The sequence below is a fragment of the Sinocyclocheilus anshuiensis genome, unplaced genomic scaffold (genome assembly GCF_001515605.1).
Source record: "Sinocyclocheilus anshuiensis isolate Anshui unplaced genomic scaffold, SAMN03320099.WGS_v1.1 scaffold343, whole genome shotgun sequence".
In the NCBI taxonomy this organism is placed as follows: domain Eukaryota; kingdom Metazoa; phylum Chordata; class Actinopteri; order Cypriniformes; family Cyprinidae; genus Sinocyclocheilus; species Sinocyclocheilus anshuiensis.
In genome coordinates this window covers 1,555,833-1,567,423 of record NW_015549598.1, presented here as the reverse complement: position 1 = coordinate 1,567,423, position 11,591 = coordinate 1,555,833, and the positions used below count along the sequence as shown (strand labels likewise).

Below are 11,591 nucleotides of genomic sequence, written 5' to 3'. Positions count from 1 at the left end.
CCCCTCGGTGCTCTATTCCATCTGTAACGTATGATGATTTTTGCAGTCTCGTTCGTCTGAAGTCCTGCTGATAAATTTAAGATTACTGATGTTACAGATTAGGCATCTATCTATAGGTGTTTATCTCTGCATTTGTGTAGGTCTACCATCTACCATTTTTTTTTTTTTTTTTTTTTTTTTTCTTTTTCTGAGAGCGTATCAACCTCAAATTTGGAACACAACTAGCTTAGATCTTATGGCTTTTTTTTTCTATGCAGTTTGAGTTAAACACGTTTTGGAAAATGTCAGAACTTCCATTTTTGTGCGTTTTTCAAAATGAGCTTAAAGTTCTAACTTTTTTTGGTTTTTTTTACTTCAGCGGTAATCTGCCAAGTGTTGCCATTAAAAAGAGACCAAACAGTGCTCCAAGTAATTCAAGATCTACAACCGCTTAAGTTGGAAATTGTTTAGATCTATTTTGTTTTCAGCACCACAGGGTTAAAAAAAACAAATTGTTAAACCATGTTATGTGGTCTTTTGTAGTTTACTCCGAAAGGAGGTACAGTAATCCATTTACTTCCACAAGTCTATTCCCCATGAAGTTTCATTCTCCATCAGGTCAACCTGTCTGGATTGGATCTTCATCCACCCGTGACCTTTCGCCTGAAGCGTGGCTCTGGGCCGGTGTACGTCGGAGCTGAACATGTGGCCCGTGAGTGGTCGCTTCAGCTCTATTTTTAGCTGCTGTCTGTGGTTACTTTAAGTCAACGGTCTTGTGCCAAAATCTCTCCCAGTGGAGGAGTACTCTGATGAAGAAGAGATGGATGAGGAGGTAGAAGAGGAGGAGGAAGATATTGAAGAACACACACGTGCGTGTGTGTGTGTGTGTGTGTGAAATTAAAAATAAATATTTATATTAATAAAATAAAAAAAAATGCATTTATTTATTCAATTTTTTATTTTAATTTTATTAATATAATTTTTTCAAAATGAGCTTAAAATTCTAACTTTTTTTTATTTTTTTTTACTTCAGCGGTAATCTGCCAAGTGTTGTCATTAAAAAGAGACCAAACAGTGCTCCAAGTAATTCAAGATCTACAACCGCTTAAGTTGGAAATTGTTTAGATCTATTTTGTTTTCAGCACCACAGGGTTAAAAAAAACAAATTGTTAAACCATGTTATGTGGTCTTTTGTAGTTTACTCCGAAAGGAGGTACAGTAATCCATTTACTTCCACAAGTCTATTCCCCATGAAGTTTCATTCTCCATCAGGTCAACCTGTCTGGATTGGATCTTCATCCACCCGTGACCTTTCGCCTGAAGCGTGGCTCTGGGCCGGTGTACGTCGGAGCTGAACATGTGGCCCGTGAGTGGTCGCTTCAGCTCTATTTTTAGCTGCTGTCTGTGGTTACTTTAAGTCAACGGTCTTGTGCCAAAATCTCTCCCAGTGGAGGAGTACTCTGATGAAGAAGAGATGGATGAGGAGGTAGAAGAGGAGGAGGAAGATATTGAAGAATCACCTGTTAAAGTCACAAAAAATGGTGCTGGCAAAGTAAGGCCTGGTCTCATAGGTCACAAGTAGTTTAAATGAAATTTGTTCCAATTCTCACTGCTCCCTTTCTTATTTAAAGAGAAAGAAGCCAGAAAAGGGAGAGGATGAGTAGGTTACATCTAACATTTAATTGAGTTTTTAATTGTCCTTAACTTTCATTTGTTTCTCAAAGCAAGCTAATCAAATGTTTCATAAATGCAGGAAAGCCTCAGATGGTGAAAATCCACCTAAAAAGGTGCCTTTTTTTCTAATTTTTTTTTCTTTTTCTAAAGCTATGCACAAATTAACATCTGTTTCCTTCAGGGTAAAGGAAGGGGACGGAAGGCGCAAGCTGCAAAGGTGTGACCAGGCAAGGACCTGTAGATGTACTAAATTGATTATGTAGAGACTAAAGCATTGATCATGTTCTCTTATTGCAGATGTGGATGGGAAGCGGCACATTCCCAGAAGGCCGCTGCTGGACATTTGAGTTGGGATCTCAAATTTCTCACCATGGTCCCATTGTAGTTAAGCTTCCTGTCAATAAAACTGTTGGAGGGTAAAGCAAACTTGTCATTGTCTCTGGAAAAACATTTTATCTGTGAAAGAAAGTATGACTGGGTTGCGTACACCTGTCTCAGCTGTCATCTAAATGTAGCGGAAGCACCAATTTAAATCCGAGGCACTGCATTATAGTGATTTACCACAGGTAAGGGTTAAGAAAACGCTTACTGTGGTAAAGTCACTGTAATGTGCTGCTTTCAGTAAATGGATCTAAAATGTAGTTGGAGTATTCCAGGCTCAGTACAAGTTAAGCTCAATTTATGGCATTTGTGGCATAATGGTAATAACCACACTGAATGATTATTAGTTAAAAGAGCTTGTATAAAAAGTTACACTTCTGCTTTTAAAACCTACAAAATAAGCCTCTTTACTTCCATTTTTAGTGCCTCACTGTAACCTCAAGGAAAATTATTCTTTGTGATTAACCAACATTATGCCACAAATGCTACAATTTAGCATAACTCAACCTGGAATATTCCTTTAGCCTGTTTATGCTTACCAAGTGCATTTATATAGAGCATGTCGTCACTGTGTGTAGTAGCTTCAAATTCTGTTCTGGCAATTAAGTACAAACTATTTTCTTTACTCCGTTCCTAGGCAAATAAGTCTAAGATAATGATTCAATTGCAGAAACAAGGTCAGGCTCCATTATTATGGAGAGCCTCTGCATTGTAAGCACAATCTCTGCTCTGTAAAAAGGCTTGATTTCAGTTGTTTTCCTCTGTGACTGTGATGCTGCTCCTCTCCTTTGAAAGGTTGAAGCAAATACCAATGATTCTGCTTGACATTTTTATTTACATCTGTTGGAGTTCAACAAATTTGCACTGACTGCTGAGAGGGGAAGCAAGTGCTCACTGGTCAAGATTAATTTCCCCGACCTGAAGCACCCGAGGGTATCCACACGGCTCAAATAAAGGGCATGTTTACACTGAAAATTTTAGGAATTTGATGTGTTCACCTTTAACATTTCTATTTGTGTACAAACGGTGCTCAAAATAAATCCTCAGTGTATTTGTGCTTTAAATGTGCCTCAATGCATTCTGGACAAGGATGATTCTCCACGTCTTCATCCATCCTGTCAGCAGAAAGAAAAAAGTGATTAAATGATTTACATCCTTTCACAAGCCAATATAGTTTCATGTTGCTATTTATTTATTTTTTTTTCAGAATTTCTGTGTCATTTAAAGGGGTCACACACCATTTCCCACCCCCTCTATTACTGTAAAATATAGTTTTTTTTCTTTGCAGCAGTGCCTTTAATACTTGCATGTTAACATTCAATTTGCATACTCAGAAAAAAGGTACAAAAGCAGTCACTGTGGGGGTAACCTTTCAAAAGGTACACCTTTGTACCTAAAGAGTGCATATTGGTACCTTAAAGGTACATATTAATACCTAAATAGCAAACTGACATTTGTGATGTGTGGGTGATCAAAAGATAATGTTTCTGACATCCTAAATCCAAGGTTTCTGACGATACAAATCCAAGGATTTCAGAATATCCCTGGATTTGGACTGGGGAAGAAGTGTCAAGCTCTCAAAGTTACAGTATGTTTCAGTACAAACTCCATCTCAAAAGATCAGGGAAAATTAGGTTCCTCATGATATGACCCCCTTAAATGTAAAGCAGGCCAGTGCAGTTTTAAGCTTAACCTCGTTGAGTCTTCTAGTCCACTTCTGCTTTTTTGAGGTACTTCTTCATCACAGAATTGACGTCCTCGCTGCCCTCGGCTTCCAGCCTCTCTTCTTGAGGCCCACGGTGCTTCTGAGATCCTCCAGAACTTGAAGAGTCTGAGTCGGACTCCCTACGCGACGCTCTGGACGGCGGCAACTCCCCAAAGTGCACGCTGAGGGCTCGTCTCTGGCCCGTTCGGGAACCGCTTGATGCCAGACTGCTAGTGGACCGTGCTCGTCGGATTGCTGGGAGAATGTCTGAGCTGGTGTCCCCTGCATCGACTCCAGCCCTCTCCTTGTCTTGATTCCCAAGGAGTCTGCGATTCTGGAACACAAGCGGTTCCGATCCCAATTGCGACTCTCCGGTTTCCGCCACCAGGCCGCCGAGTAATCGACGTCGGATTGGTTGATAGGGCCCAAGAGGAGGCATGGCTTTCGACCTGGGCTCCTCCTCTCCTTCCTCAGGGATGGACAGGTTGGACAAGTGGCGGCGGGAACTTGCGGTGGAGGTCACGGATGCGAGGGAGTCGCAGGAGCTGAAACGGTTCATCTTTCCTGTGGTGGTTGTGGTGGTGGAGGACGTTGGGCCTGCCTCGGATAGGGAGCGGAGGCTGGAGGCACGGGGCAGGTGGGGACTGGGAGGTTTCAATATGCTGGGCCGAGGCAGGTCCTCCAGACCCTCCTCTGCTTCTAGAGACAGCGCTGAAGACCTGCGGCGTAGCGTGGAGGCCCCTGTCGTCTGATAGATGGGAAGGGACACTGCGCTCCCCTCGCCTACCTCTGAGCCTCTTTCCCACCCAGCGCGCTTCTTCCTCAGACCCTCCAGGAGCTCAGATAGGGCCGTGGATGATGACGCTCTGCCAAGACCACCGGAACTTTCTTTGACGTCTTCGTCCAGGTCCTGTGTGCAAGATCTGTCATAGGGAATAAAAGACAGACAATAACAATGAATATAAAAGATGCGTACATGTTCATGAAGACTGTGGCACTTCACATAAGCAACTAGATGCTGGATTTCAAAAGTTTGTTTAGGTGTAATCCAATGTTTAGTTGCTTGTTTCTAATGCAGATTGGGGTACACTTTATTCCACTTTAGACATTCTACTAACTACAGGTAACTTTGCAACTACATGCCAACTAACTCTCAATAGAGTATGAGTAGACTGTTATGAATGCATATTGGTGGACCATTGAAAAATAATAGCAGATATTAAGCAGACAGTCTTCAAATATTCTAATAACTTATAGTTGACGTAGTTGCAAATTAAACTTTTTTTTTAAAGATTAATTTTTTATGTTTTTTGCCTTAATTTTGATGGGACAGTTAGTTGACACCAAGCGAAGTGGAAGAGAGAGGGGGATGGGATCGGGAAAGGTCCACGAGCTGGGACTCGAACTCGGGACACCCGAAGCACAATGGTGCTATATGTCAGCACGCTGCCCACGAGGCTATCGGCACAGACATGTAGTTGCAAATTTACTTATAGTCAGTAGAATGTCTAAAATGGACTATCAAAATAAAATGTTACTGCAGATTGTTGCGTCATTATTTGCTTTAACATTTATGTCGATCTTGATTGAATGACATATTGTTGCACGCAGATCTGTTATCGTAGCGACATTAACCCCCAAACATGACACTGAACAAAACAAACTGTTATTGGACTGTTATTGGCTTTACATGTCAGTCAGACGGCCTAAGTGGGCGGTCCTTGACCAATTGAAGCGGCTACAGAGTCCAGACCTCTGACAGTCAAAGTTTAAGCTACGCAATACTTATTCTCACACTACTTTTTTTTTTTTTTGACAGTTTGTACAGAAAAAATGAATTCTTCAACATTTCTCCTTTTGTGTTTCACAGGATTAAAGCCATGTCTGCTAAAAATGACTACTTACCTAATCTGGTCTGGTAGTGTTACCTTGTTTACTGAAGCACACTCGTACTTATTGATTATCAGACTTTTCTTGCTGTGTTACCTGAAACTGTAGGTGCTCATGCTGTCGGTAACAGACTGGCGGCCGGAGCTGCTTCCTGCGTAAGGAGAAGTTCTTCCTCCTCGGCCTCCCCGCGGTACACCTGCCCATTGACGGATCCCTTCGCCGACGTCTTCAGTGCCCACACTGGATCCGACGCTGGACATGGTGTCGCTGAAATTCAAACCCCATGTCACCAAGTGTGAAAATCATATCATGCCTTTCAATGGATGGATCAAGATTTGTGCAACATGCTCTCATAGCGCAAGCGATCGAAGCCTATATCAATGCATACATGACCTACATGAATATGATCATGCACATGGCTTGAGAGGAGATCTCTCGTCATGGGGGCTGTAACGCCACACATGGGGGTGATATTAGCTCTGATATCCTCATTGCTACCCAGCAGGCCATGTGTGTTCAGTGAACTGCGAGTTCATTAGTCTTGAGAGCGCTGGCATTATCAGGGCTCGTAGGGGCACAACGCACTGATCCACAGCCTGTTTACAGACTGACTAAAGCTGTTTGCTTGAGATCCCAAAACATAAGCTCTGTTCCAAGAGCTAGAGTGCTGCCTTGCTGCTATTTGCCTAAAAAGGCAGCTATCTTCTAATAGAGCATCCCACACTCTTAATAATGACGTTTTTAAAAGGGGGGTTTTGTAGCGATGCAATAGAACCTCCATTTTGGATTCAGCAAAGAACCTTTCAGTGATCAATTCTTAAAAGAACCATTTTTTTCTTAGTGTGAAGATTAATTTACTAATCTGAAGAACCTTTTTTCCATTATAAAGAACCTTTGTGCAATTGAAAGGTTCCATGGATTTAGAAGGGGCTTCATGGATCCATCCAAGCAAAGCACATTTGGAATGCTCTGCATAGGCATATATTTGCATCTGTGCTTATGCATTTGGCAGACACATGTATTTAAGTTGCTTACACTGGATTTAAGGTATACATTTAATCAAATTTATGCATTCCTTGGGAATCCAACCGATGACCTTGGCGTTGCTTGCACCATGCTCTACTGTTTGAACTCCACAGAACTAAGAAGCACTTTTTGTGCTACAGTATGCAGCAAGTTTGCTACTACTCACAACTGATTACAACAGAGTTCATGTTGTTGCTAAATGATGCAAGAGATACTCTACTAAGCATAAAATGTGCATTCACACAAATATGGGCTAAATTGCATTTTTTATTAGATTTTATTTGGGGATGATTTTCAGAACTGCATTAAATACATACATAATAGCACTCTGCTTAAATTGCTTGTTGCATTGCATTCAGGGATTGAACTATTTATGAATACATGTGATGCTACTTTAGAATTTGCTCAAAACAGTTAGAAACGGTTTCTTGTTGTGTGTATGCATATGATGACTTAAAATGCTGGGCAGATCACTAGGTTTTGGAACAGAGCCATTGCATCAAAACCTATTCTAGCTTCCAGAAGCTCTTATTCAAACATACAAGAGTAAGGTAACAAAAACATTGTTAATTTGCTTGCATATGCCGTGGGTTCTCTACTACCCTGCTCTTGTAATTGGACTCACTACATTCGTACAGAGATTTAAGACCCAAAGCTCCGAACAAATGCAACACAGTTCATTTTATCCCCTTTTTCGTTCACACAGACAACTGAAAGTGAAGAGACGTGGGGGGTCTCGACTAATGCGCATGCATTATTCAGAAGACAAAGCATATCAGCACCCCCTTCTCCCCAAAATAAAATATAATTAAATTAAATTAAATAAAAATAATAAAATAAAATGCATGACGATACTTCGAAAATCCACTGGAAGTTATACACCATCCAAGCATATAGCATACTTTCTTCAACACACTATTACATGGAATGAACCAAAAAGGAAATGGAAAAGGTCAGGCGCACGTCATTAGCGATACCTTTCTGTATCACTTTCATCGCTGGACTCCACCTCCTCCAGCGCGGCTTGTAGATCAACGATACGCCGGATTGATGTCTCTAGATCAGCTTGCAGGGTCTGTCTTACTGCGCTAAGCTCTTCCACTTGCATTTCCTGGAAATAGATGACAAGATCAAATCAGATAACCCACAAAGGTCACGCTGGATCTCCAGGGGAAATAAAGACCCTGCATCAGGACAAGAGAAATCATTACCCAAGCGTTTAATCTCAAAGTGTGCCCAATTAATTACCTGCTTACTACGGCTAGCATCGTTATTAAACCGCTTATTTTCTTCAGAACACATAAAAATCTACTTAATTATATAAAGGCTAAGACGTAATGAAAATGAAGCCTTCAAAAATTAAAAGCATTTATATGTTTTATGTAAATATATATTTTAATTAAATACTTGTAAATACATATTTAAATTAAACTTAAAATAGTTGTAAAAATACTTATGTTTCAATGGCCTTAATTTATCCAGATATTTATTTTTTTTGGCAAGCCTTTCTCTTTAACTTCTGAAGTGCTTGTTTGCTAAAGGACAATCCTGCATTATTAATCGCAAGCTCTTGTTCATAGAATAATTTGATAATGAGCGACTGATTACACGATTAATTTTCCTCTTCCCTTCTTTGTACGTCCCCAGTCTCTTGCTCTCCTGGACGAGCCGCCACTGTCTGTCCATGATTAATTCCCATTGTCTCCTCAAGGTTATTGATACAACAAATCCCATTCCGCTCCTCTCATCTCCATGACAACCACACCTTCGCTGTTGCCCCTCCCTTTCATAACCAATAACCTGGAGAGTCTCAGCATGTGTGTGTGCGCGTGTGTCTTCGCATCGGGAAGAAACACATCCCAGACTTCAGTCTTTGTGTATGCGCCAGGCATCGCTAACACTGTTGCTAATATTCATAATACTGAATGCCTTTGACTCTCAGCACGCAGGTCAAATTGCATTACACGCCGGCAGGTGCTGTAATGACGCAGGGCCTCCTCCTTTGTGTTAAATTATGAATATTTACAGGATTTTCAGTGAGATTGGTGTATTCTCATGGGTAATAATGTGTCGGGCTTGTGGGCGGCCACTAAGGGGAAAATGCACCGAGCGGCTGTAGATATGAATACATTAGTTATGAGGACATGTCTTTTCAATGTGTCATGGAGTTTCACAAAAGCAGTTAATTTTTAGATCATTTTAAGGATCAGAAATGAATGCACCATTTTTAATTTCAATATATTACAGAAATGAAAGATTCCACACCTATATTTGACATTATTCTTAGGGATACACAATATATTAGAACCATATGAGTAATTTGATATTTTTTTTACTTTACTGGTATTCATACTATTGTTCAAACATTTAGGTTCAGTAAGTTTTTTTTTTTTTTTAAGAAATTAATAATTTTATTCAGCAAAGATGCATGAATTGATCAAAAATTACAGTAAAGACCTTTATAATGTTACAAAGGAGTTTCATTTCAATCAAATGTTGTTATTTTGAACTTTCTATCTATCAGAAAAACCTGAAAAAACAGTATCACGGTTTCCATGAAAATATTAAACAGCAGTTTTCAACATTGATAATATTAAGAAATGTTTCTTGAGCAGCAAATCAGCATTTTAGAATGATTTCTGAAGGATCACGTGACACTGAAGACTGGAGTAATGATGCTGAAAATTCAGCTTTGCCGTCAAAGGAATAAATTACATTTTTTGTGATATATTAAAACAGAAAAGTTATTTTAAATTGTAATGAAATTTCATAATATTACTGTTTTTACTGTATTTTTATTAAATAAATGCAGCCTTGGTGAGCAGAAGAGACTTTCAAAATAAATCTTAGTGTCCCCAAATTTTTGTGTGGTTTTTCAAATGGTATATACCGATATATATCAGATATAAAATTTAGCATATTTATAAATTTTGATGAGCTTTACCGTCCTCTAACCCTCAAAGTTCATATTTATAATATACTAAAATATATAAAATATATTAATAATAATATAAGTGTATTCTTAAATCTCAAAATGAATATCTAAGTAATGTACCATTTCTTTAATTTATTTTTTAACAATTTTTTTGATAAATGAAAGAAAATGAAGGAAAATGAAATTGTGATCACAAATAAATAAATAAATAAATAAAATAACCTTTTAGGACTTCCATAGTCATGATAAACTACTATTTGTGTGTTAAATATCGTAAAAATAAATAGGGAAGAATAATGTGTTGCTTCACCAGCTCCATGCGTCGACGGCTGCTCTCCTGTTCTCTGACGCTCAGGTCATCCATTTCCAGTTTCATATCCGCCAGTCTCAGCTGATAGTATCGGGATTTCTCCCTCTCCCTGGCCTCAGCCTGGGCCGCCTGCTCCAGCTCCTCACCCAGCCGCACCACACTGTCCCGCAGACGCAGAACCAGCACCTACACACACACACACACTGTAAGACTGTAAAGATCCTCTCTGAGAAAGAGCAGAAAGTGAGAAGCTGTTAATGGGTCTGGACTGACCTCAAATCTCTTGACCTGTCCTCTCTGGAACTCCAATTTGTTTTCTAGATCACAGATACGAGCTTCTTGCTTGCTTACGATGCTGCGGGCCACCGTGGACGACTCTAGAAACTGCACACGTGCTACGCTGGTCTGCAGCTGGGAAGATAAGCACCGCTGGGTTACGAAAATACAACAACAATATGTCTACTCCATGTTCACAACAGAATAGGATTAGTGTGTCCTTATAGAAGATTATTACCGTCACAGAATCCAAAAATAAAAAAGGTAATTGCGACTTTATCTCACAATTCAGATTTTTTATTTTTTTTTGCAATTGCAAGTTTATATCTCACAATTTAGACTTTTTTCTCAGAATTGTGTTTATTATTTCACAATTGCAAGAATTGCGAATTTATAACTTTTTTTCTCAAAATTCTGAATTTGCATCTTGTAATTTTGACATTTTTTCTCTGAATTCTAATTTTTTTTTTTCATTTTGCAATTGTTTTTTGTTTGTGCCATGGAATAAAAAATAAAGGTAATTGTGACTTTTTTTTTTTTCAAAATTCTCTTTTTTTCTCACAATTGTGAGTTTATATCTTACACTTACAAGTTATAAACTCATAACTGTGAATTTGCATCTCACAATTATGACTTTTCTCAGAATTTTGAGTTTGCATCTAGTAATTTACATTTTTTCCCCTGTGAATTCTGTTTACATTTCACAATACTGTTTGTTTGTGACACTTCATCTCACAACTGTTTTTCTCACAATTGCGAGTTTGCATTTATGTACATTGTGAGATTAAAAGTCGCAATTAAAAAAAACAAGCTTCCATTGTGTCCCAAATCATAATACGCTGAAAATAAGCTTTTTTAAAAAGTGTTCTACTTCTGATGGATTTCTAAAGTATGCATTCATGCATACATATATGCATTTTTCTTACATTATTCCATATTAGTGTATTTCATACTTAAAAGTACGAACTTTACTAACAGTAACAGAAGTGCAGTACATAGCAGTAGTAAACTGTGAGTCGGCCCATGTTACAGTAATATGTTCATATGCACATCTAATGCATCACACATCTATATCTCAATGTGTCTGTCTGCAGGTCTGTCTCACCTCCTCCTGTAGGGTCTGTCTCTGTTTCTTCAGTTCCTCCATTTCAGCCTGAAGCTCTCGGATCTGAGAGATATCACTGGAAGACTGAGATAAACAGTCATGTTTAGTTGGCTTTGGGGTATTTTACATAACCTCACACACACCAGTATTGGAGAAATACTACTATACTACTAATACTACTAATCAAGCTACTCATAACACAAATAAGTTAACGCTACAGTCAAACTACCCCTATGAAAAATGAATTAGCTTCACTACATACACACATATGTATACATATACATATATATGTATAATCAAATAAAATCTT

The 11,591-nt window shown here is 39.0% G+C and overlaps 2 protein-coding genes across 5 annotated transcripts in view; one reads left to right on the top strand and one right to left on the bottom strand.

The window, feature by feature from the left end:
* The window catches only part of LOC107658627 (nucleoplasmin ATPase-like), a 5,222-nt gene extending 3,143 nt beyond the window's left edge, over nt 1-2,079 (top strand). For 2 of the 4 annotated variants that reach the window (XM_016447245.1, XM_016447244.1), the window contains 7 exons: nt 598-691; nt 774-830; nt 1,485-1,531; nt 1,611-1,639; nt 1,733-1,766; nt 1,835-1,870; nt 1,951-2,079. In XM_016447245.1, coding sequence (XP_016302731.1) covers nt 598-691; nt 774-830; nt 1,485-1,531; nt 1,611-1,639; nt 1,733-1,766; nt 1,835-1,870; nt 1,951-2,073 — 420 coding nt within the window. In that variant the 3' untranslated portion in view covers nt 2,074-2,079. Of the gene's footprint in view, nt 1-597; nt 692-773; nt 831-1,465; nt 1,532-1,610; nt 1,640-1,732; nt 1,767-1,834; nt 1,881-1,950 lie in introns of all 4 variants that reach the window. The other 2 variants (XM_016447246.1, XM_016447247.1) reach the window with 2 other exon arrangements.
* An 8-nt stretch (nt 2,080-2,087) lies between these two features.
* The window catches only part of LOC107658543 (unconventional myosin-XVIIIb-like), a 53,543-nt gene continuing 44,039 nt past the window's right edge, over nt 2,088-11,591 (bottom strand). The window contains exons 35-41 of the mRNA XM_016447134.1: nt 11,282-11,365; nt 10,174-10,311; nt 9,901-10,086; nt 7,633-7,766; nt 5,726-5,896; nt 3,728-4,662; nt 2,088-3,149 (exon numbers count right to left, since the gene is read on the bottom strand). Of these exons, the coding sequence (XP_016302620.1) occupies nt 3,741-4,662; nt 5,726-5,896; nt 7,633-7,766; nt 9,901-10,086; nt 10,174-10,311; nt 11,282-11,365 (1,635 nt within the window). The 3' untranslated portion in view covers nt 2,088-3,149; nt 3,728-3,740. The remainder of the gene's footprint in view (nt 3,150-3,727; nt 4,663-5,725; nt 5,897-7,632; nt 7,767-9,900; nt 10,087-10,173; nt 10,312-11,281; nt 11,366-11,591) is intronic.